The sequence below is a fragment of the Ochotona curzoniae genome, unplaced genomic scaffold (assembly GCF_017591425.1).
Source record: "Ochotona curzoniae isolate NIBS_2020 unplaced genomic scaffold, NIBS_Ocur_1.0 scaffold_3208, whole genome shotgun sequence".
Taxonomy (NCBI): domain Eukaryota; kingdom Metazoa; phylum Chordata; class Mammalia; order Lagomorpha; family Ochotonidae; genus Ochotona; species Ochotona curzoniae.
Window position 1 is genome coordinate 32080400 of NW_024467106.1, and position 25439 is coordinate 32105838.

General features: G+C 42.4%; 2 protein-coding genes across 3 annotated transcripts; both read left to right on the forward strand.

The window, feature by feature from the left end:
* The first annotated feature begins 16217 nt into the window (after nucleotides 1-16217).
* On the forward strand, nucleotides 16218-16557 carry LOC121144787 (ASNSD1 upstream open reading frame protein-like). Its single transcript, XM_040963309.1, has one exon. The coding sequence runs from the start codon at nucleotides 16267-16269 to the stop codon at nucleotides 16555-16557; it is 291 nt and encodes a 96-aa protein (XP_040819243.1). The 5' UTR covers nucleotides 16218-16266.
* A 21-nt stretch (nucleotides 16558-16578) lies between these two features.
* LOC121144786 (asparagine synthetase domain-containing protein 1-like) lies at nucleotides 16579-18576 on the forward strand. 2 transcript variants are annotated; one of them, XM_040963308.1, is made up of 2 exons: nucleotides 16579-16599; nucleotides 18040-18576. In XM_040963308.1, the coding sequence occupies exons 1-2, from the start codon at nucleotides 16579-16581 to the stop codon at nucleotides 18505-18507; spliced, it is 489 nt and encodes a 162-aa protein (XP_040819242.1). In that variant the 3' UTR covers nucleotides 18508-18576. The 2 variants fall into 2 exon arrangements, with proteins under 2 accessions (XP_040819242.1, XP_040819241.1); XM_040963307.1 differs by having other exon boundaries at nucleotides 16579-18576.
* Nucleotides 18577-25439: the final 6863 nt, after the last annotated feature.

The window sequence follows — 25439 nt, forward strand, 5'->3', positions numbered from 1 at the left end:
TCTATCCAGCTCCCTGCTAATATGCCTGGGAAAGTCATGGAGGATGGCCCAAATATGTGGCTCCTGCACCCACATGGGAGATCTGGAAGAAGCTCATGGCTCCTGGCTTCAGACTGGGTCAGCTCGGATCATTAGGACCATTTGAGTAATGAAGCAGTGGACAGGAAAGTTCTCTCTCTCTCTCTCTCTCTCTCTCTCTCTCTCTCTCTCTCTCTTTCTCTCTGGAGGGAGAGAGGGAGTCATATATTACAGAAGCTGAAAAAAATAAGCAGATAACTGTGAAAGTGCAGGACCCGGCAGCGTGGCCTAGCGGCTAAAATCCTTGCCTTGAACGTGCCAGGATCCCATATGGGCCACCAGTTCTAATCCTAGTGGCTCCATTTCCCATTCAGCTCCCTTTTTGTGGCCTGGGAAAGCAATCAAGAACGGCCCAAAGCCTTGGGACCCTGCACCTGTGTGGCAGACCTGGAGGAAGTTCCTGGCTCCTGGCTTCAGATCGGCACAGCCGTTGCGCTCACTTTGGGAGTGAATCATCGGATGGAAGATCTTCCTCTGTATTTCTTCTCCTCTCTATATATCTGACTTTGTAATAAAAAATAAATAGATCTTTAAAAAAAACTGTGAAAGTGCTAAACGTGAGGACTATGTTTGCATTATGACAGTTTGCCCTTGTGACAACTAATCCAGTCCCACAAGAAAGAAACAACTCTATGTTTCAAATAAAATTTTTTCGAAAATGTGAATATACGACAGCATGCAAACTTGAATAGGCCTCTTACTATCTTTATCTGTTTGTGTAACAATAACAGAATACTTGGTGTTTCTCCATTCTCTGTTCTTCAAACTGAATACCTGAGTCTGAGTAACTTCTAATTTTTGCTCCCAGACCTGGAGGCTGAGAGGTCCAAGGGCATAGTAGTGTCATCTGGGAGGGAGGGGGTGATAACATGGCAGAAACTGAACAGGCAAGCAGACAAGGATGAGAGAGCAGAACATGAAGGGTGGACTTGCTTTATGATGACTGCCCCTGTGGCAATTCATCCAATCCCATGAAGAAGGCATGAATCCCTTTTTATAACCTAATCACTGTTTAAAGGCCGCCGAGTATTGCTATATAGCAATCAAATTTCAACAAGAGTTTCAGAGGGGAAAAATGCATATTCAAAGCAGAACAACCATAGACTGCAGATTTGGTCATTTATAAACAACAGAAACCTACTTCTCATGGTACTGAAGACTGCCAAGTCCAGGCATTTTTACAGGGAATGCGAGCATCCCAAGAGATGTTTTAGCTCAGCCCAAGAGTGTCCTCCAAGGTTCTACCTCTTGATACAACTACAATAGGGATTAACTTTCATCTATTTCATGTGCCAGCTTTTAAAACAGATTCAAATTCTAAAGTATTGACTTATGTAAAACTTGGGGAAAGGCTTCTCCTCTGACAGTCTCTGTATAAATAAGAATGTCTCTAAGAATGTAAGGGTAAAAGAGAATATATATACCAGGAATAGGAACTAATATATAACCCCATATCAAATATGGAGCTTCTAGGCTTACAGCTTGCCACCATCCTGCCTATCTGAAGATTTCTATTAAATCTTTCCATTTCTATTTTTTCTACTTCCTTTTGCTTCATCTTCCTGTCTAAAAGTGTATGCGTGCACACGTATGTGTGTGTGTGTTAGAGAGAGACAGAGAGACAGAGAGAGAGAGACAGAAAGATTGAGAGAGAGAGAAATCAGCCTTTATTGTAAGGACTGAATTCACTGAGAGGGGAGACTTGTATGTGGAGACGCTTAAATGTTGAATTGGAGGGAAAGTTGACTGACAGGAGTGGGCTGAGAGGAATAGGGAGTATTGGCAGTAAAATATTTGTGTGCAAGGAGAATGACTGAGGGGAGCAAGAACCTCAGTGAAGGGGGTGGGAGAAAGAGGTGACAGCATGGAAGAGAAGGAGGCTTCTAACTGAGACTGGGAGCACACAGACTGGGGAAGGGGTGGGGCCTGGGCTTCCTGGAGGAGTCCATAGCCCTGGACAGGCTTTTGTGCTTGCAGATGCCCAGTGCCAGGGCAATATCAAAGCCCCAAACAAGCAGGAGCATGGCAACAGAGAGCAACACAGTGATGATCACCATGCCTCCTGTGTGAGTCATTCCTAACCCAATGGACCCAATGGTCCATTGAAGAAGTGTAGACTTGGGACCTCTCTTCTGGACTCAGTGATGTCCCTTTCTTTATCAGGTGTGAAATGTAGTATTGACATGTGTTGAGTGGCAGGGACTCAGCTACTTGAGCCATCACCCTCTGCCTCTTACCATTTGCTTTAAGAGTGAGGCTGGGGCCCGGCGCGGTGGCGCAAGTGGTTAAAGGTCCTCGCCTTGCACGCCCGGGATCCCATATGGGCGCCGGTTCTAATCCCGGCAGCCCCGCTTCCCTTCCAGCTCCCTGCCTGTGGCCTGGGAGAGCAGTTGAGGACAGCCCAAAGCTTTGGGACCCTGCACCCGCGTGGGAGACCCGGAGGAGGCTCCTGGCTTCGGATCGGCATAGTATCGGCCCGTTGCGCTCACTTGGGGAGTGAATCATCGGACGGAAGATCTTCCTCTCTGTCTCTTCTCTCTCTGTATATCCGCCTTTCCAATGAAAAAATAATAAAAATAAATCTTTAAAAAAAAAAAAAAGAGTGAGGCTGAAAGTCAAATCCTGCACTTGGATATGGCATGAAAAAACAGAAGGAATGGGATATTTTGTCTCTTGGTATTCACTGAACCAAATGATTGTGAAGCCAACTCCATGGTCCACCACAGTCACCAGTATCTTGAGCTCACTGCAAAGGCACCATAAAGTTGGACTTTGCTGTCACTGGCTTTCCTGACAGTGTGTCATTGCCTCCTGTGGAGTGACAGGGGAGCAAAGAAAGTAGCTTCCCCTTTATCGTGCTCATTCCTTAAGAAATATTTATCATTTCCCTTTCCTGGGACTGTATTTGTGGAATGGCTGTAAAGAGCTTGACCAGATATTGAGAACATGACTATGGATGAGATGGACAGAATGTCAAAGAAAAACATAGATTATATTTTCTCAGAATATTAAAACTGCTAGCTTAATTTCTACCATAGGACACAAACTCTAAGAATTCTAGGACCACTCTTTTGTATGTTTTCTTTTTTATCTTTTCATTTGTTTTTTAATAGATTTTTATTTTGAATTTTGAATTGTGTGGTACAATTTTGTACATTTTCATTTATTTTTTTTCCTTTGTATATTTTCTTTACTGTTATGTCTCCAACATTTAGCAGAGTGCTTACTGTACAATAAATAAGCATGAAGAAAAATAAAAGAACAGGATGAGGAAACCAATGAATCCTAAATGACTTATGTTCTTGGCATAAGAGGCCTTTGAGCAGAGGATTCAATCAGATTTGTGGGTTATCAAACATCTTCAAGCTATCATGGTCACTATACACAATAGTTTCTGTTATTCCAATTAACATTTACTAAATTAGTTATCAGTGACACATACCACAGTGGGGAGATTCAGTGCCATTGATCCCCACATCCATGAATAGCCTTCTGAGAAGAGCTGAGGAACTTTTACACGACTTAAATTGCCCTACCCACAAATTTATCCCCCCATTTGCAATCTGCTCCCTAATACTAAGGCCCTTAATCTGGCAGAGTAGCAAGACATGGGGACTCTTTCTGAGCATTTCAGAGATGTAGATTGCCAGCCTACTCTGCTGTGATATTTGCATTTCATACTAAATCTGTCTATAACATTACAAATTTCACACGCCTACATTTCTGTTATAACATCATAATAACCAAAAGTGACATTTTGCTCTTCTCCTTTGCAAGTAAAATGAACATTTCCACATATAAAGAGAAGACTTGTTGGTCATCTTCTTAAATGGCTTGGGGTCTTGACTCAAGGTTGAAATTTAAATTCTCAGAAATTGGAAAGCGGGCAGGGCAGAACTGAGGCTCATCAGGCTAACCCACTGCTTGCTAGTACTGACATTCCATATAAGCACCAGTACCTGCCCTGGCTGCTCCATTCCCAATCTAGCTCCCTGATTATGGCCTGGAAAAATAGAAGAGAATGACCCAAAGCCTTGGGACCCTGCACCCACATGGGAGACCCAGAGGAAGCTCCTGGCTTCAGATTGGCTCGGCGGCAATTATTGCAGAAACTGGAAGGGGCCACTTGTTTGTGAAAGTTTCTCATTAAGTATAGCTCTAGACTCATACCTTGGGTCTCTTCAAGTCAGAGGATGATCGATTCATTCATTAACTTGAGAGACAGAGAAGGGGAGATATCCCATCTTCTGGGCAGTCGAGGATTAAGGTACCAGCAGACTTGGTGTCCGGCATGGGCTCATTCTCTGCTTGTTAAAGGACAACTTGCTGCAGTGTCCTCCCAAGGAGAAAGGGGCAAGCAAACACCCTTGGGATTCTTGTCAAAGGGCAATAATTGACAAGGATTGAGCCTTTACCATCTAATCTTCCTCACAAAGGCCCCACCTCTCAATACCACCACAAAACGGACTGGGTTTCAAGATAAAAATGTTGGAGGGACTCATCTAGGCCATAGCATGCCCTTCCCCTTATCTCAATTCAAGCAAACCCTAAGCTAAGGAAGAGCAAATGTCCTATGTGATGCTCTCCCCTGTCCCTGCTCTTTTACTGAATGTCAGCAACACTGTGCTATGGCCAAATGTCAAGAGACGGAGCCTATTTTTAAAATTCTGGAGCAGCAGGGACATTGTAAGAGCTCCAGAGATGGAAAAAGGAGCTGGATGTGGTGAGTTTGTTTACTCACATCACACTTTGTTTACTGGAGGAGTCAGCTGGGAAGACTTCCAATAGTTTTTCTCTAGGATCCCACTGTATGGAAATCTAGGGAAAGGGTTACTTCGCTTTTGCTGAATTACACTCAGAATCTCAGTAGCTTAAGTTAACCATTGTTGCATTTCATATGGACTAGACCCCTGACACAAATATATGCTCAATAAATATGTGCTAAATAACTACATACAAATATATATTTAAAAGATTTCAGGTCCAGTGTAAGAGCATAATGGCTAAAGTCCTCACCTTGCACACACCACGATGTTATATGGGCACAGGTTTGTGTTCCAACAGGCCCGTTATCCATCCAGCTCCCCACTTGTGGCTTGGGAAGGCAGTAAAGGACAGCCCATATGGAAACCCAGAGGTTCCTGGCTTTGGATCAACGCAGTGCCAGCCATTGCAACCACTTGGGGAGTGAACCAGCAGATGGAAGATCTTCCTCTCTGTCTCTCCTCCTCTCCATATATCTGACTATTCAATAAGAATAAATAAATCTTTTTTTAAAAAAAAGGTTTTCTATACAGTGGGGATGCTACAGATTGTCTGTGGAAGGGGGTCTGAAAGTTTTGAAGTGGGGGATGCTGGAGGCATGTTTGACAGGTGACTTCTAGGGGGCTTCCATGGAACTCACAGCACCCACTGGTTTGATGAGAGTTGGGTGTGCTGTCAGGTGGAACCAGGCTGGACTGCAGAACTCACCAACACTTGCTGGAGCCTGGGGCTGGTAGCAAGCCCCAGCAAGCTGGGCCAGGCTGTGGCACACACCAGCACATACAAAGGCCAGGACTAAGGGCAGACCATGACAAGCAGGGTCACGACACCTATCAGCTCACATGAAATCTGGGGATGGGAGGGCACCTAGTAGGAAGACTTGAAGAACTCCCCTTCTAGGCTACATCTCTTGCTGAGAGCCAGGATTTGGACGTGGGCCAGGCAGGCAAGGCTGCAACTCCCTCTGGTACTAGCAAGAGCCAGAATGGGTGCGGGACAAGCTGAGTGAGGCCACAACACATGCTAGCATGCACAATAGCCAGGAAGGGCTACACCACCATCTAGCAAGAGCTAAGATTGGGAACAGGCCATGTCAGGTTGGGCTGAAGCACCCACCAGCACACACAAGATCTGGAGGTTATCTTTGTTCATTTTCTATCATCTTAACAAGATAGTTGGAACTGTTAATGTATAAAGAAGAGAAATTTAGCTGCCAGAATGGCAAAGCAGTCTAAAGCGCTGTGTTCAGAATAGAAGTTTATTTTGCTCACATTTCTAGAAGCTCTTTTGAGACGGTAGCAACATCTCCTTGATATCTGATGAGAGCATCTTGCTGCAGCCGTGTTGCCACAGAGAGAACTTACTTTTATAACAAAATTACTCCCATCACTCCATTAATCCAAGAAAGGATTGATACATTCATAAAGGTAAAACCCTTTTTACCCAGTCACTCTCCAAAGAGCCTACCTCTTTGGAAGACATATTTAAACTATTGCATTAATATTATTATTAAATGCTTATGTTGTTATCTTTTAATTTGGTGAAGCACTGACTCTTCCTCATAATTTATTCTTCAAATTTATTCTTAGTCCTCATAATTTATTCAAATGTATTCTTCAAATAATTTATTCATTTTTTTCTCAAAATTTAGTCTTCATAATCTTATTTTTCAAATTTATTCCTAAAGTTACAGAGTAAGACAAGGTTTAATATCTCATTATTTGGATCTCAAAGCACACAGTGAATGAGGAAAAGAGTTGCAATTAGGACACTGGGGTCAACCTAGGTTGTGGCCACAGCAGCTCAAATTCTTCCTTGAAGATAACTGCAAACATGTCAGTAATGTGCCCATATCACAAGACTGTGGTGGGGAGAGTTAATAAGTGATTAAAGTGATTACAAAAGTCTTCATGAATACAGAAAGCTGTAGAAATGCAAAGCGGCTACAACAACTGTAATTAGGTTTTCTAATGACTGTCTGTGTTCTGTGTGCAGCTGTCTCTCAAAATTCACTTTGACAATTTAATCACCCCATTTCAATGAATGAAGTGACGACCCTCTTTCTCAGACTCTTAAGAAGCTGTCCCTCATCCTCCCCAGCTGCCAAAGCACCTTCCCCTCTCAATTCCCCAGTAATCAGCAAAGGCTGGATACTGGTATTAGTAGAAAACAATGGGGTCTTCTTGAGCCTTGAAGCTTTCAAACTCTTGGTTTACAAACAAAATTAGGCACAAGAGCCTGAGAAGTACAAAGATCGTAGAAAACAGAACTTGCTCTCCCCTACATAAGAAGGAACTTTTCCTTCTTCTAAGTTACAGTCAATGCTCAGGTAACCATGGTGATGTACAATTTTATGAATCATTGTTTCTTTTATAGGGGAACTAGGATATAAATAAATAAAAGGTAAGATACCAAATACCAAATCAAAGTAAGTACCAAATGTACTCACTAATAACTAAAAAATACTAATCTCAAAGCACCCAAACTTTGCCTATCACCATTTCAATTAGCATGGTTCAGCAGTGTGCTACATAACAGAAACATGGAGCCCATGACCCATCTCTTTAGCATAGCCTACAGAGTGAGGAGCTGCAGAAACTCAGCATGAATTATTTATTTATTTGCTTGTTTGAAAGGCAAAATTTCAGAAAGAAGGATTGACAAAGAGAGAAAGTTAATCTATCTGCTGATTCGCTCCCCTAATGGCTACAATGGCCTTGGCTGAGCTGATCCAAAGCCAGCATCAGGAGCCTCTTCTGTGTCTCCTACATGGGTGCAGAGGCCCAAATACTTGAACCATCCTCTGCTGCTTTCCCAGACCATAAATACGGAGCTGGATCAGAAGTGGGCCGGTTGGGACTTGAACTAGTGTCCATATGGATACCAGTGCATCAGGTAGAGGCCCAGCATGCCATGAGATCAACCCCTCCATGGATGGTTTTTGGCTTTTAATATTTAGAATCTCCTTTTAATGTTCAGAAACAGGAGTGGGCCAAATGCAGGGGTTTGATTTTCACACTGGAGAACCTTATAGGAAACTGACTGTTATTGTATGGTAGCTTTCTAGCCTATCAAGTAACACAATTAAATGCAACCGCTTATATGAAATATTTCCCAATGAAATATACACAATAAGAGCTGAGTAAAATGTGGCAAATATGACAATAAATTCAACATGTTTGTTGACTACTTCCTACCAGATGTTTCTATTAGTATAAGGGCCATAGCAATCATCAAATCAGAATCATGGTCCTCACTGATCTTCAAGTTTCAATGGTGAAAGGTGGGTACTTAACATTCAAGTAAAACTGTATTATATATCAGAATGAAAAAAAATCATAAAAGAAAGAATGATGAGATGATCATTTGAGGTAGAGTAGTCCAAAAAGATCCTTCAGGGAGGTGATATCTGAATAGAGTAGTGAATAAAGTGAGGGAGAAAGCAATGCTAGGATCACCGGCAGCAGAAAGTCAATGGCCACAGCAATTGCAAAAGCCTTAAGTTAGGGGCAGGAACAACAAGGCCAGTATCAGTTGATGAGTGCCCCGAAGAAAACAGTAGGGGCAGATTTTGGAGTATTCCAAGCATTAGGCAATGTGGGAAACACTAGGCCAAGGTTAAGCTTTGAACTGATTTGAATTTTATTCTACATGGATTGTAAAACCACTAAATGATTGAGCAAGGATATAATAAGATTATATTCATGTTTTATTCAGAGCACTCTGGTTCTAAATACCCCTTGATAACTGACTATGGGAGTAAGAATGAAAGTAGGACAGAGGTTCATGCAATCAATCACAGATGGCTTAGGCTGTCTGCAGGGGTATTGGCAAGAAATGGCAGGCTGATAGAACCTGCTAGTGGGTTACATGTGGTGTTTAAGAGAAAAGAGGCATCAGCAATGGCATCAAAGGTTTTGGGCTGAGCAGTTGAGAGAAGGGAGCTACCATCTACTGAGATGGGGATATTAAATTGGGGATATTTAGTTGACATTTGAGTAGAACAACTGATTAGGTGTAGTTGCAAATATTCATGTTAAACTGAAAGGAGAAGTTGGTAGTAAAAATGTTAAGTTCAAGTCATCAGCATATGGGTAGTATTCAAAGTTATAGGAGTAGATGAAGTCATGTATGGTGTAAATACAGATTAAGAAGACAAGAGGACTGAAGCCTAAGCCATGGAAAATGCCAGGTTTAGAGACTAAAAAATATGACAGGAACAGATAATGATAAAGAAACAAAACTAGGAAAATATGATATCTCTGGGCTTTGTTAAGTATATCGTAAAGATAAAAGGAAGTAGCCAGCCAAGTTAATGTGACTCAGCATGTAAGATGGAAACTGAATTGAATGCTGGATTTTATAACCTGAAGACCATCACCTGTCCAAGAGCATTCTAATCACAATGGTTGGAGTTGATAAGTTTAGATTCATGGGAGATAAGGAGGAGAGGCAATGAAGATATTATCAAGAAAAGAATCATGAACTGAGAGGCATTATAGAATAAAGTATTTTTGTTTTGGGTTGTTTACTTAGGAAGATATTTTACAGTATGTTCGTGTGCTGATGGAATATCAGAATGATTCAATAGAGATGAGTATGAGGAGAGTATTTTTAGTCAGTAAGGATACGGACACATCAGTGGCTCCTCCCTGTTGGTAGGCAGATAAAGTCTAGGCAATACAATGCTACGAATTCCCTGATCAAACATGTAGGGAATATAGTGGTCCCTAAAATGGAAAACTAAAACAGAATCAATAAAGTAAACTTTCTGGCCTTATTTGGTGAGCAGTGTAGCTCCACTCAAGGGAAGCTCCACTCAACGCAATGTTGCCTAGGGATGAAAAAATCCTTCTGGCTCTCAAAAACCATCTCTTCCTTGAATGTTATATTTTTCATATTAATTTTACTCTGTATTTACTTTTGATTGTTATCTTGAAGTATTTACTAAACTCTCACCCAGATCATCCTATCTCAGCTGTGCTACAGAGAAATTAACAAGAGCCCTGTGTCCAGGTGAGCATCAGAATGTTAAGAGGCAGCAATTTCTCCAAGAGGAGAAAACTGTGGCCAGAAAAGTAGGGACTGGGCCACAAATTCCAAGCAGTCTTTACTCCTCATCCCAATGCTGATCTAAGAGAATCTGCATTTTATGTAATGAAGAAGAGTGTAACATCCTTTTAAGATCATAAACTATTTTATAATCCTAATCATTCTATTTTTTTAAATAGTACACAATTTTTATTATAATTCTGAGAAGATAATGGGTATATTAATACACTGTTTCTGTTATTAAATAAAATTCAAACATTCAATCTGGAAAAAGACTTTCCAGGCAGGAAGGGGAATCTTGCTCAAGCAGTTCTGACACTCTTCCTCATATTCTTCTGTTCCTTTGGGACTCTGTTGGCCCAAGAAATCCTAGGATGTGCTATTCTTTCACCTGTGTCAAGCAGTACAGTGTAAACAACAGGCATTATTTGAAAGCCTTTCCAAGAAAATATTCAGTTCTGGGGCCAATAAATTAGCACATCCCACCCAATCTCTTCTATCAAGTGAAGCCAAGACTTGATAGAAAATTTAGGGCACTCTGAAAAATAAGTGGCAGCAAGTGAACTGAGATAGACTAAAATCAAAAGTATCATAGGATCACTGGTGATTTTATTATTTTTTCCCCCTGTAATATTCTCTAATGGCTGCCATTTGCGCCAAGTCTGCACAGCAGGCCGAAAACTCATAGGGGCCTAGAGGATGTTACTGGTTGGGGTGTGCAGGGATATGGGGGCTCATATCTAGGCAGGCAGAATGGGCCTGGGGATTTTCCTGCATGCTTGGTCCCAAGCAGGGGGAAGGGACACTGAGAGAAGGGAGGGAAGAACCCTGGGTTGGCTTGCTGGCCTGGTGTGCTGGTGCACCATCCGTGGGGAACTTTGGGTGGGCCTGGATCTTGGATGTGTAGAGGAGTGAGGTCCTGGACCAGCACACGTGTCAGGAGTTTAGGACCCTAGTGGACAGGTAGTGCTACTGACCAGCACAACACCCCACCAAAAGACTGGACTTCAGAAGGCTAAGCTAAAGAACCCATGAGCTCCCAGGCACAGGGACTGTGGATTGATCAGGGAAAGGGGAAATGGGATGTGTGGGCGGGAGGACCAATAAGGGAATATGTTGCAGGAGAGTAATGACTTCTGAGGGACTTCCATTGATAAGACCACTGTACTTGCAGATAAGCAAGGAGGCTGAGACTGAGTGGTTTGGAGAGGAGAAGTAGCAGAATCTTCTTGGGTCAGACCAATATACCAGCCCATGTGGAAGACCTAAGCTGGGCATGTTAACATGAATCACCACTAACCACCATGCATTGATCCACACTAAAGCTACGGCTAGGAGCCTACCTGGCAGGGTAGGATCACAATACCCACCAGTGAGAGTCAGTATAGTGGATAGGTAATATTAGGCTGGGCCATGACACAAAGCAGCACGAAAAAGAACCAGTTCTGCTGACAGATTCTGTGGGGGATATGTGGGCTCACTCCTGTGGAACTGCTTTTTCCACTGGTTGATTTATGAGTTTGGGGTAGTAATGGGCTGAGCTAGGTATGATCATGGAATTCTTCAACATTCATGGGTACAGGGGTTGGGAATAGGTCAGGATGGTCCAGGCTGTAACACCCACAGGCACACCCCAAAAATAGGGTGTGGGACAGGCCTGGGTACAACATCCACTAGCTCATACAAAGGTCAGGAAAGGGGGGGCAGATTATGCTGGGTAAAGGCCTAGCACCTGCTGGCATGCATGAGATCTAGGCTTGGGAGTGAGTCTGGTGGGGGAGCTTGGTAAACACCCCTGGTGAGTCCTAGCTCCCACTAGTAAACATGTTATTTAAGCCTCGGTGTTGATCAGGCATGGCAAAGTAGCTCCAACCATCAGCAAGTGTATGCATTGGTTCTAGAGGGGGGTAGACTGGTATGGCTTAGTCAGCCTTAGCCCATGGGCATGTGCAGGAGACAAGCTGGAATGCAGGCCATAATTGACTAGACTATCACACCAACCAACATGCATGAGCCAGGGATGAGAGTCGATTGGGTAAGGCTAGGCTGCAACATCTGCCAGCAAGAATTGGGACTGGGGGCAAGTTAGGACAGCCAGGCTGTAGCATCCAATGTAGTATCTGACCAAGGTAGTGGAAGGGCTATGCTGAACTGGATCGGAGCAACTACTGGCACATGCAAGATCTGTGGCAGAGAACAGGCCTGGTTGGGGAGCTAAGGGGATGCCTCTGCTGGGTTGTGGTTCCCACAGCTGAGTGTAAGAGCCAGAATGGGGGCAGCGATCTGGGTTGCACAAGACTGTAGTGTCCCTTGGCAAGAGTGTGGACTGGGTCTAGGGTACACCAGACTGAGCTGAACTCTAGCACCCACTGGTGTTTGTGAGAGCCAGGGTGGCTGCAGAATGGACTGGGTTAGGTCTCTGCACCCACTGAACCAAGAGCTGAGTCTGTGTGTAGAACAAGTGTGGCTGAGCTGTAGAGCCTAACAGCAAAACTGGAATAGGGTGGACCAGTTGCGCAAAGCCACTGTTCTTGCCAAGACATGAGCTGGGCCAAGTCAGTCTGGACCAAGGACCCATTGGGAGGAGACCTGATAGAGGAGCTTGTGGAACTCCTCTGTCAGGATGCAGTCCATGCAGGTGAGCACAAGAAGCAAAGCTGGGAGCAGCCCTGACCAGGCCAAGTTATGGTACCTGCCAGCACATGTGGAGGCCAGGTTTGGGGGGTGGGCCAGGACGGGCTATTTCATAACACCCATTGGTGGATCTGAGAACCAGGACAGGGTGCACGACAGGCTAAGCTGGGCTACAACACTAGCCAGTTCACATTAGCGTCAGGACTGGGGGGCTGGCTGGGCTGGGCTAGGCTGTGGCTCCAACCAGCATGAGCTGGAACTAGGAGCAGACCAGATTGGGCCAAGCTACAGCACCCGCTGGCAAAGACAAGGTGAGTCTGTTAGTGGGACAGCAGAGACTTCCCTACTGGGTCACTGTTGAGCGTGAAAACTGGGACCAGATGCAGACAGTGCTGGATAGAGATACAATGCCTGTTGGACTGCATGTCAACACAGCTGGGGGAGAGCCAGGCTGGACTAACTGATTGTATTCACTAGTGCATTCATTAGCCAGAGTAAGTGCTGGTTAATTGGGCTTTGCTGCAATATCAGCTGGGAATCAGGGCAAATCCATTCAAGCTACCTGAAGAGTGCAAGATCCAGGACTGGGAGTGGGCCAGGAGGGAAATGGTGGGCACTTCTCTGATGGGTTGCAACTCCCACTGATGAGCTTGAGAACCAGGGCTGGCAGGGGCAGGCATGGCTAGACCAGAAGGTGGCACCCACCAGCATGAGTGTGAGCTGGACAGTGAGACTGACTGAGTTGAGCTAGGCTTCAATGCCCATTGATGTATACAAGAACTAAATGCGATGTGGGAGAGACATGTGCATATACTGCCAGATGTGAGTACATATTGGCAAGCACAGGAACCAGGGTTAGGGGAGGACCAAGTGAAGGTTATTGGGGATTGCTCCAACTAAGCTACAGTTTCCACTGGTGTATGTGAGTGCCAAGTGTGTGGTGGGTAGGATTGGGTTGGGTTGTAGCATCCATTGGTTTGTGTAAGAGACAGGACTGGAGACAGAACAGACCTAACAACTGCAATTATCAGTGTGTGTGTAGGTTGATGTGGGTAACAAACTGAGCTGCACCCTGTACTGGCAAGCACTCACATGAGTCAGGTCTGGGATCATTGTAGATCAGATTTCTTTTGGGATGCCCCTAACTAAATCACTGGACTCAGAACCCCAACCATGGGGAGAATCAGAGGTATGTGGTCTGGTCATGGAGTCCATTTATCAGAACTGGACCTCCTCAGTGGCTTAGATGGAGCAGTGGGTGGCATGCACAAATGAATAAGGAGGATATGGCAGTCAATTGGGGCCCATAAAGGACATCTGGAAGGAGGGCAGAACAAATTGGACAACTACCCCAGCCAAATATTGACAGCAAATATCCTGGAGAATGGAGACTGTAAGTCGGACCATGCAGCCAAGGAAGGATTTCCTCATCCTTGAGTTGGTGAGAATGACAGCATATCAGAACTATCAAAACCACTTTAGCAGAACCTTCAGAGCATGCTCCACATCGGGGATCTTGGGATGACATTTGGCAGCTGTTCCCCATGTCCAGGTACTGAGGCAGTTGGGAAGCTAGGTGTGCCTTCTCCCATTATTTCCCACCTTCTCCCAGATACAGGAAGAAGAAAAAGAAGATTTGGAAACAATGGTTTCACCCACTTTCCCCTAATCCTCAATTCTTCACACCCTAATCAATTATCTAAATATAATCAAAAATAAAATAAAATAAACCAAACCTCTCTAACCTGAATTCAACCCAGCCCGAAATCTAGAAGTATATAAAGAGAGTGCAACAAAAGCCTTGATTCCAGCTCAAGAGATAGAGAAATGGGTTTCTAAAACTCCAAGCATAAAAATTGACATTTCTTTTCTTCTTTCAGTTTTCTCTTTTCTCAAAGCCTCTAGTCAATGATCTTGACAATAACAGCACTGAGAAGCTTTACCCTATGATCAAAAGAGCTGAAGTCCCAAGAGGGTGGGATGAACCTCCATTGTGAGTTTCTTTCTTCCTTCTGCCTGGTCTTGGTACAATCATGGGAAGTGGTTCATAGCTTGGGTTAAGTAACACCCTGGATTGTCCTATCCTAGAACAAGAAAATAGGAGTCCCAAGAAAATATTTATTGGGAAGATTGTGGAGGGAAAGGAACTTGGCAAAGAAACCCTTGAAAGTTATTTATGTACCCCTGAGTTCACCTCCAAAGTACACACACACATACTGATCTATCCCTAAACTGCAAACGCAGTCTTTGAAAGCTAAGTTATGAGATTAACTGATGCCCAGGTCCCATAGTGGGGAATCAATGGGGCACATGTGAAGAAAGCATTGCAAAGACTCTGAGAACTGAACTGATGTTTAATCAGATAACATAAGATTAGTTGAAACCCATCATCTGAACTTAATTGGATAGATCATCTGCTCAAATTCAGACATCAACATTATCTATATGATTTAAACAGCATTCAAATTTCTATGAGATGGCAGTCAAAATGTCTGCAATATGATGCAAAGTTATTCAGCTAATGAAGAGGCAGGAAAATCCCAACTGCACAGAAAAATACAGTAAGTACATGATAATGCTAAAATGAGGCATATGTTGAAATGATCTTACAGAGAGGTGAAGCAGCTAGTATAGAAGAACTCCAACAAGTACAAGTGAATACTCTGAGAATAAATAAACAATTTTTAAAAATTCTGCAAAGAGATAGAATACAGACTAACCAAATGAAAAATGTGAGATCAAAATATGTGATAACAACAACAAACTTCACTGTATTTTGAATTAAAGAAGGCAGTGGGAAATGTCAAATTACATCAAAATGTATTAGTACTGAATTTGGACAGCTTTGAGAATAAGTATGTATTTCTTACTTTCTTTTCATTTCTTATTTGTATGAAGGATAACACAGAAAAAGAGATAGAAATATAGAGATCTTACATCTGTTGGCTCACTACCCAAACTGCCCTCAACAGCTGGGACTGGACCAGGCTGAAACCAGGAGCCTAAAGCTCAATCTGGATCTCCAGTGTTGGATAAAATCACTAGCAGCTGACTTGGAAACAGAAGAGCCAGTACTTGAATCAGCATTCCAAAAGGAACACAGGAATCCCAAGTGGCAGCACCACAGTGTCTGCTCTGGCAGCTTCTTATTAACCCATACATCCCAATCAGGCTCCACCTAAGTATTTGTCTCAAAGAAATAAAGACCATTGCTCACTTAAAAACTTGCACACCAATCTTTAGAGTGTCTTCATTCATGCTTGTCAAAAATGGAAATGATTCAAATGTCATTCAGTGAATGAATAAATTGTAGTATGCTGTGCAACAGAATACTGCTCAGCAATGAAAAGAATGAACCATTGACACACAAAATAATTCGAATAAATCTCAAAGGCATTATGCTAAGTGGAATGAGTCAGTATGAAAGAATATAATACCATATGATTTCATTTACATAATAATTTTGAAACAACAAAGATGTCTCTATCAACAATCATTGCCAATATTAATGGGAATGCAGTAGGAGTGTGACCACAAAGGGATAGCATGAGAGAGATCTGGGGAGTAACAGAACCTAACCTGCATCCCAATTTTGGGAGTAGTTATAAGAATCTATACTCATGGGGTCCCGGCTGGCAGGGTTCGCAGTGCGCACGCGCTGGGCCGAGGCTGGCCGGGGCTCGCAGTGCGCACGCGCTGTCTGGGTTTCTGACTCCTTCTCGGCTGCGGGTCGGTGAGATGCCGGGCCGTGGGGTGCTCCCCGAGGACCAGGCCGCGCCGGGCCCCGCCGACAGCTCGACCCTACACAAGGAGGATCTGTGCAGTAAGATTAAAGAACAAAAAGTTGTTGTGGATGAACTTTCTAACCTGAAGAAGAATAGGAAGGTGTATAGACAGCAGCAGAACAGCAACTTATTCTTCCTCGCAGACCGAGCAGAGATGCTTTCTGAAAGCAAAAATATGTTAGATGAATTGAAGAAAGAATATCAAGAAATAGAAAATTCAGAGAAGACCAATATGAAGAAATAGTCAACCAGATTTCCCACAATAATGTGTGGCATTTGTTGTTCTGTAAGCTTTTCTGTGGACCATTTCCATAAAGATTTGGAAGAGGATTTACTGTGCAGTCTTAAACGACGGGGCCCCGACTGCAGCAAGCAGTTGTTAAAATGCGATGCTAACTACCGGTGTTTATTTTCTGGCCATGTCCTTCACTTGAGAGGTGCTCTGACTGCCCAGCCTGTGGAAGATGGGAGAGGCAACGTGTTCCTATGGAATGGAGAGGTCTTTGATGGAATAAAGGTTGAAGCTCTAGAGAATGATACTCAAGTCATGTTCAGTTGCCTTTCCTCCTGCAAGAGTGAATCTGATATAGTGTCACTCTTCTCACAAGTCCAAGGCCCCTGGTCCTTCATATATTATCAAGCATCTAGCCATGATTTATGGTTTGGTAAGGATTTTTTTGGTCGTCGTAGTCTGCTTTGGCGGTTTAATAATTTGGACATGAGTTTCTGCCTCTCTTCAGTTGGCACCCAAACTACTGGGGTAGCAAGTCAATGGCAAGAGGTCCCAGCATCTGGAATTTTCCGAATTAATCTGGAGTCTGTTGCCATTTCCAAACATGTCATGTTGCAGCTGTATCCTTGGAAATGTACTTCTAGGGATGGTGTTCCCGAAGAATGTGATAGTAGCTTGCCTCAGGTCTCAGCAGACTGGCCAACATTTGTATCTGTGGTAGGAAATGAAGCCAAATTGTACCTTGAAAATCCCATTTCTCCTTTAAATATGATGTTGCCACGGACTCCAATGGAGACTCTGTGCAGTCCCCTTCCCAGCAGGCCACCCTCAAGAGAGACACTTCAGGTCTGTCTCACTGACGGACACATGAAGGAAGTAGTGGAGCGGTTCATTGATGTCCTTAGTGTTGCAGTCAAGAGACGGGTCTTGTGTTTGTGTAGGGGCAAAAGCCCAGCACCAGATGAAGTTTTAAAACCAGGTGAGAAGAAAGCAAATATTGCGATCCTGTTTTCTGGGGGCGTTGATTCCATGGTTATTGCTGCCCTTGCTGACCGTCATATTCCTTTAGATGAGCCAGTTGATCTTCTAAATGTAGCCTTCATGACTAAAGAAAAGGCTGTTCCAAGTAGCGGTAAGCAGAGAAGGAGTAAACGGACAGAGTGTGAGCTGCCTTCTGAAGAGGTCACTAAACACGCTGCCATCATCACTGATGACAATCCTCATGACAAGTACTGCGTACCAGACAGAATCACAGGGAGGGCAGGCCTGAAGGAACTGCAAGCTCTTAACCCTTCTCGGATGTGGAATTTTGTTGAAATTAATGTTTCTCTGGAAGAACTGCAAAAGTTCAGAAGAGCCCAAATACGTCACTTAGTTCATCCCCTGGACACAGTTTTGGATGACAGCATTGGCTGTGCGGTCTGGTTTGCTTCCAGAGGCGCTGGCTGGCTGGTGACCCGGGAGTCAGTGAAGTCCTACGAGAGCAGTGCAAAGGTAATTCTCACTGGAATTGGTGCCGATGAGCAGCTTGCAGGTTATTCTCGTCATCGCATTCGCTTTCAGACACATGGATTGGAAGGACTGAATAAGGAAATAGCCATGGAACTGGGTCGAATTTCTTCTAGAAATCTTGGTCGTGATGACAGAGTTATCGGTGATCATGGAAAAGAAGCAAGATTTCCCTTCCTGAATGAAGATGTTGTCTCTTTCCTAAACTCCCTTCCAGTCTGGGAAAAGGCAAACCTGACTTTGCCCCGTGGAATTGGTGAGAAACTAATTTTACGTCTGGCAGCTGTGGAACTTGGCCTTACAGCCTCTGCTCTCCTGCCAAAACGAGCCATGCAATTTGGATCCAGAATTGCAAAAATGGAGAACAATAATGAAAAGGCATCTGACAAATGTGGAAGACTCCAAGTTGTTTCCTTAGAAAAGCTTTTTTGTGAAAAGGATGTCCAATCATGATATGTCAGAATGTAACAATATTCACTGAATGATGATTTACATAAAAATAAAATATTTTGCTATTTATTGTAAAAAAAAAAAAAAAGAATCTATACTCATGTTAAAGTTCACATGAATTTGCATCCTAACCGAACTTGAAAAGAATGGAGTAATATTTATAGATCTTCAAGCCCTCGCCAAATGAAACTTATTTCCAGGTTAATATGTCTGACTTCTTCTGAGGTCCCATGATTGAGTAAATCTAATCTACAGTAGCTTCTTACGGAAGTCAGTCAACAACTTCATTCCAGGGGTAGGTACAAAGGCCTAACAACTAAGACATCCACATCTCACAGAGGATGAAGTGTTTCATTTTGAATCTGGGCTTCACTTCTGATTCAAGCTCTGTCCTGGTGCACATCCTGGGAGACAGCAGATGATGGCTCAAGCAGTGGGAAACTTGGATTGAGTTCCAGGTGCTGGATTCAGCTTGGCCCAGCCCTGGCTGTCGCAGGCCTTTGAAAAAAAAAAAATGAGTCAGCAGATAGCAATTCTATTTCTGCCTTTCAAAACGAAAAGGAAAAAAAAGAAGAAGAAGAAAGAAAAGAAACAGGCGGCGGGTGGGGGGCGGATGCTGAGTTGGGAGGAGGGAGAAGGAAGGAGGGAGGTGGAAGAAGGAAGGTTCTTTAAAAAAAAATGTATTCCAGGAGGTGGCCAGAATTAGCATCAATTTGGGCATCTACGTAAATGCCTTTAAAGACTTTCTGCCAAAAATATCCCAGGGAAAACTGGAGCAAAGAGCCAACATTTCAGGACATTTGGTATGTTCCAGGTGAACAGCTTTTGGGTATAGCTAGAAGTATTGGGTCAAAGCCTAATTTATTTGGTGCAAAAACCAATAATTTGCTAAATTCTAAAAGAAAAGAAGTTTATTGCTTGGACTCCATTTCTTTCTCTTTTTTTAAGATTTATTATTTATTTTTATTGCAAAGTCAGATACACAGAGAGGAGGACAGACAGAGAGGAAGATCTTCCATCCGATGATTCACTCCCCAAGTGACCACAACGGTCGGTACTTGCCAATCCGGAGCCAGGAACTTCCTCCAGGTCTCCCACACAGGTGCAGTGTCCCAAGGCTTTGGGCCGTCTTTGACTGCTTTTCCAGGCCACAAGCAGGGAGCTGGATGGGAAGTGGAGCCACTGGATTAGAACCAGCTCCCATATGGGATCCTGGGCGCGCACCAAGTAAGAACTCTAACCACTCCACTACCGCACCAGGTCCTGGACTCCATTTCTGATTCTGTTACAAGGTCTGAATGAGAGCAAAGAAAAGCAAACAGGAGAGGCTGAGAGTGTGGTAGTGAAGAAGAAAGTGGGGATATTTTCTTGGAAACTCAGTTAGTTGGTGCTGTAAAGTATGACTGCTTCTCCTCTTCTACAGGGTGTGTGGATCAGAGCTTACCACTTCATCACACTGTCCAGCATTTTAAGAACCTTCCTCAAAGACAATCCTTTCAAATAGGAGAGATGGCCGGAATGCCACCTTCAACAGGAAAAGCCATGAAGCCCAGATTCATTCTTGCCAGCTCCCTGAGGACCAACTCTTTACAGTAGACTCTTAAGTACTGAAGCAAAGCATGCCTTTCTGGGCTGTGGAAGCACATTACACATAGTCTAAGGCAATAATGCACAGCATTTGTATGCACTCTGTTGGAACGTACATTAATCTTATAGCTGCTGGAAGAAATCGCTGAAACAGAAAGAGAGAGAGAAAGAGATTGCTAAACTGAGATGATACAATGTTGAAACTATGGCCAGCCATAATTTTGCTCTCATTTTTTTAAAAACTCAAGTGGAGTGAAATGTGCCACTAGGAGATACAAAATTGGAGAACACTATTTTTAAACTACTTTAATTCGGCTTTGTCTCTGAACTTCCTAATTTCTGCTACACAAGGATCAGTAATTTGTACCAATCCTATACTGACTTAATTGCTGTTGTTTCACAGGAACTTTTGAAATTAGAAAGTTGAGTCTTACTTTATACTTTTGCAGGACTGTTTTAGCAACCTATGTAAATATCTAGGATTTCTTGCAGTTCCATATGAGTTTTGGAAACAGTTTGCCCATTTCTACAAAGAAGTCAGCTCAACCAATACAGAAGTAAACGTGCAGAGGAACTGTATAACAGAGACTATCATATGAAGAAGTGAAGATACATTGCAGTATACATCTCTACTCCCAAGTAAAAGATGGATTCCCAACGAAACTGTTGGATACATTTTGACAATAGGATGCTGCACTTTGTGTCGTTTTCTCTTCCTACAGTGTCAGGACAGACTTAAATACCAGAATGATGGACTTATGACTATTTTGAAGGACTGTTGTAATAAAATCGGGCGGGAGTGGAGTCGGGGGGGGGGGGAGAAGGAAAATTCCTGAGCCTATGGAGCTGTATCATAAAATAAATACATTTTTTTAAAAAAGCACAGATTCTGGCGGGGATTGCACTGAAAGTGCTGATCAGTTTGGGGACCACTGACATCTTAATAATTTGAAGCTTTCCGTTTCCCCCATCAGCTTTTTAAAAAATTTTTTTCATTAGGTCTTCTTTCATTGCTTCCAACAATGATATTTTACAAAGAATAAACTTTGCATTTCTTTTGCAAAAGTTGACTCATAAATATCCTATTCTTTTTGGTAGTATCAAAGATGGAATTTTTTAAAAATGCATTTGTTTTTGGATTGTTTATTGCAAGAATAAAAAAATAAAAATATATTAATCAGTATACTGATCTTATAGCTTGCAACTTTGCTAAACTCATCTATTAGTGCTAATATTTAATTGGATCCCTTAGTCTTTTCTATGTACAAGACCAGGTCATCTGCAAAGATAACTTAGTTATTCTTTTATAATCTAGATGCCATTTTTTTTTAATTTGGGAGGCAGAAAGGCAGAAAGAGTACATATGCAGAGAGAAAGACAGAGAGAGATTGAGAGGAGAGCCCAACTGTTAGTTCACTTTCCAAATGCCCACAATTGATGAGGTTGGATGGGGACCCAACCACTTGAGCCATTTCTTGCCACCTCTGAGGATCTGAATTTTTAGGAAGCTGGAATCAATCAGAAGATGGAGCCAGGAATCAAATCCTCACACCGAGATACATATATTTTACTGTGAGAAACTACACAACACATAAAATTTACCATTTTAGTCATAGTTAAATTTAATTAAAGTATGTATAGCTCCGTAGCATTACATATACTTACTTGCTGTACAACCTCTGCTACCACCATCTGCATGTAAAACTTTATCATCATCCCAAACTGCAACCCTGTGTCAGTTAGACAATAACGCTCCGTTACCCTTTTTTCCTTCATCTTGGTAAAAACTATTTTACTTTCTATTTCTCTGGATTTGACTATTCCAAGTAATTTCTGTAAGTGGAATCATACAATATTTCCCTTTGTGTCTGATTGATTCTATTTAGCATCATGTTTTCAAGGTTCATTCAGGTACATGTATTAGAATCTTATTTCTTTCTAAGACTGAATAATATTATATTGTATATACACATCACATGCTCTTTATCTCTTCACCTTTCACCATGAACATTTAGGTTTCTCTCTGTCTCTTTTGCTATTGTAAATCATGCTGCCGGAATGTGCATATATAAGTATTTTTTAAATTCTCTACTTTTAATTGCTTTGGGCATATAATATCAGAATATAATTCTACCCAGATATTGAACTGCCAGATCAAATGGTGACTGTATTTAATTTTTTTGAGTAACTGTCATATTGTTTTCCACAACAAATATAGCCAACATGCGGGCCTGGCGTGGTGGCGCAGTGGTTAAGGTCCTTGCCTTGCACACCCGGGATCCCATATGGGCGCCGGTTCTAATCCCGGCAGCCCCGCTTCCCTTCCAGCTCCCTGCCTGTGGCCTGGGAAAGCAGTGAGGACAGCCCAAAGCTTTGGGACCCTGCGCCCGCGTGGGAGACCCGAAAGGCTCCTGGCTTCAGATCGGCATAGCATCGGCTGTTGCGCTCACTTGGGGAGTGAATCATCGGATGGAAGATCTTCCTCTCTGTCTCTCCTCTCTGTATATCCACCTTTCCAATAAAAAAAATAATAAAAATAAATCTTAAAAAAAAAACAAATATAGCCAACATGCACCAGAATTTCAATTTCTACACATTCTCACTAGCAATTATTTTCTCAAAATTTTCTTGTCTTAAATGACCTTGACAGTTTGGAGGAGATGCCCCTCTATTAGATGTATCTGTTTTTCTCATCAATTAGAATTAGGTATAGGTATATGCTTTTTCAAAACAATCATTTCCACCATCTCATTTTGAGTGCTTCCCCTAACTTCTCTTTTTCTATATCCTTCCAGTGTCTTTTAAAAACTTATTTGTTTGAAAGACAGACATACAAAAAGATAAAGAAGCAGAGCTTCCATCCACTGGTTTACTCCCCAAATGCCTACAACAGCCAGTGCGCCAAAACCTAGAGCCAGGAACACAATCCAGGTCTCCCCTATGTGTAGCAGGAACCAACTATTTGAACTGCACAGCAGCATGGGATGCAGACTTCCTAACCAGCCTGCTAACCACCAGATCAAACACTCACCCATCCTCAAAGTTGTTATGTAAATGGAAGCAAATATGCATATATATTTTTCCACCTCTCCCACATACAGGATATGTGCTAGCTTGGGTCTTCTGAAAAACTCTGGCCAAACAGACTTAAAGTGTAAGAATAATTTCTACAGTCTGAACTGTTGGGTTGAAAGGAAAATATATTTGCAATTTATAATAAATATTTCTAAAATTGTCCTCCAAAAGGATTGTCCCATTTGCACTCCACCAGCTGACTATGAGATTACCAATTTCTCTTCATCTTGCCAAGAGTGTGCTGTCAGACTTCAGAATTTTGTCAATCTGCTATGGTGAGAAGTGGTGTGATTTTAATTTGCATTTTCTTGTGAGTAGGTTTGATCATCTTTTTTTGTATTTAAAGTCATTGGTATTTCTATTTCTGTGAACTATTTGCTTATGTCTTTAACCAATTTTTTTTTACTGTATTATTAGATGTTTTTAATATGAAAGAGAAATTAGCTCTTGGTCTAAGAAGATTCACATTTTTCAGTTGTAGTTTGTCTTTTTGCTTTGTTAATAATGTGTTGTGCCATGAAAACATTATTTTACATAATAGAATTACTATTTTCACAGTCTTAATTAGAGAGGCTTTCCTTTCAATAAGGTCCTAAAAACAACTTTTTCGTGTATTCTTCAAGTACTTTCATGTATGCACTTCTTGTTTTGAAAGATAGATACACATAGACAGAATGAGACAGAGAAAGAGACAAACACAGAGAACTTCTATCTGCTTCTTCATTCCCCTCTCTGTGTTTGTCTCTTTCTCTGCCTCATTCTGTGTGTATCTGTCTTTCAAAAGTCATGTTTCCATGGCACAACACATTATTAACAAAGCAAAAAGACAAACTGCAACTGAAAAATGCTCAGACTCATTGGCTGGTGTAGGTGGCCCTGCACTGGCTGGTGCACACAAGAGTCAAGTCTGAGGTCATCCCAGACAAGGTTTCTTGGAGAACTTCCCAACTAGACCACTGCACTCAGACCTCAGTCAAAGGGAAAATCAGTATGTATGGTCAGACCTTGGAGTGCATGTATCAGGACTTTGCCTCTTCAGGTTGCTGATGCTTGTGCAGTGGAAAACATGCCCAGATGTACAAGGGAAATATGATGGCCAGCTGATCTAGGCCAGCAAGGGATCCCAAATGCCTTGTCAGAAGATGGAAAGCAGAACAGGTTGAACCACTCTTCTGACCAAGACTTGCAGCACGTTCCTGTGTCTATGGATGCACTAAGGTGGACTTTGTCAACCAGAAGAATTTGGAATGATTTTCTCAACCCTGGTCCAGTAAGCTGACAACATCTCAGAACTATCAAAACCACTCCAGTAACACCCTCAGAACACATGAGAGTCTCTAAGGCATTATCAAATTATTGTCCCCCATCCCTGGTACTGACGTTTGACAGCAAGGAGTGGCCTCCTCCCTCTTCTCCCCTGTGGACAAAGGAGAAAAAGAATGAAGCATTTGTCTCATCCACCTTCTTCCATACCTGACCCTCCCCATCCTAATCAGAGGTCCACATGAGCATGCATCCCTCTCAGCTGTGTAATATTAATTTATACGTATATTAATATATAATATTAATATTTTTTAAAATTTGAAGTTTTTAAAATTCAGGCTGGGCCAGGCTGAAGCCAAGTCCAGAACTCAATCCAGGTCCCACATGAATGGCCGGGGCCCAATTACCTGAGCCATCACCAACACCTCCTAGAGTGTACAGTGGCAGGAAACTGGAATTGGAGAAATCAGGATTTGAACTAACACACTCTGATGTGGGATATGGATGTCTAGGGCAGTGTCTTAATCACTGCACTAGAAGCCCACAGTATTTAAGTTACATGTGTGTTATGCATAATGTTTTAAATGAAATCTTTTATGATTTTAAGTCTACCCAAGTATATTGTATAAAGCCTAAATTTGAGATGTCATCTCTGTCATAGAGTAGCATAAAAATGTGCTCTATTTCTGGGTATCTTATTCTGTTCCTTATGTTTGCCAATCTTTTCATACATAAGATTTTTTAACTATTAAAGCCATACTATATGGTCTGTCTGGGTGTTTGCTACCTCGTGGCACTAATCTCAGATCTTCTATCACAATTTTTCCTTTGGAAAGTTTTTCTAACTATTTTTGCTTACATTACACCATCAATTTATATGCATCTTGTCTAATTGTCTTCTGTCCAAAAAAATCTATTGATATTTTTAACATCACATTATAAATTAACTAAGGAGGAATTGTTGAGTCTTATGATCCCTTAGAATATAGTACATTTGTTTGTTTAAGATT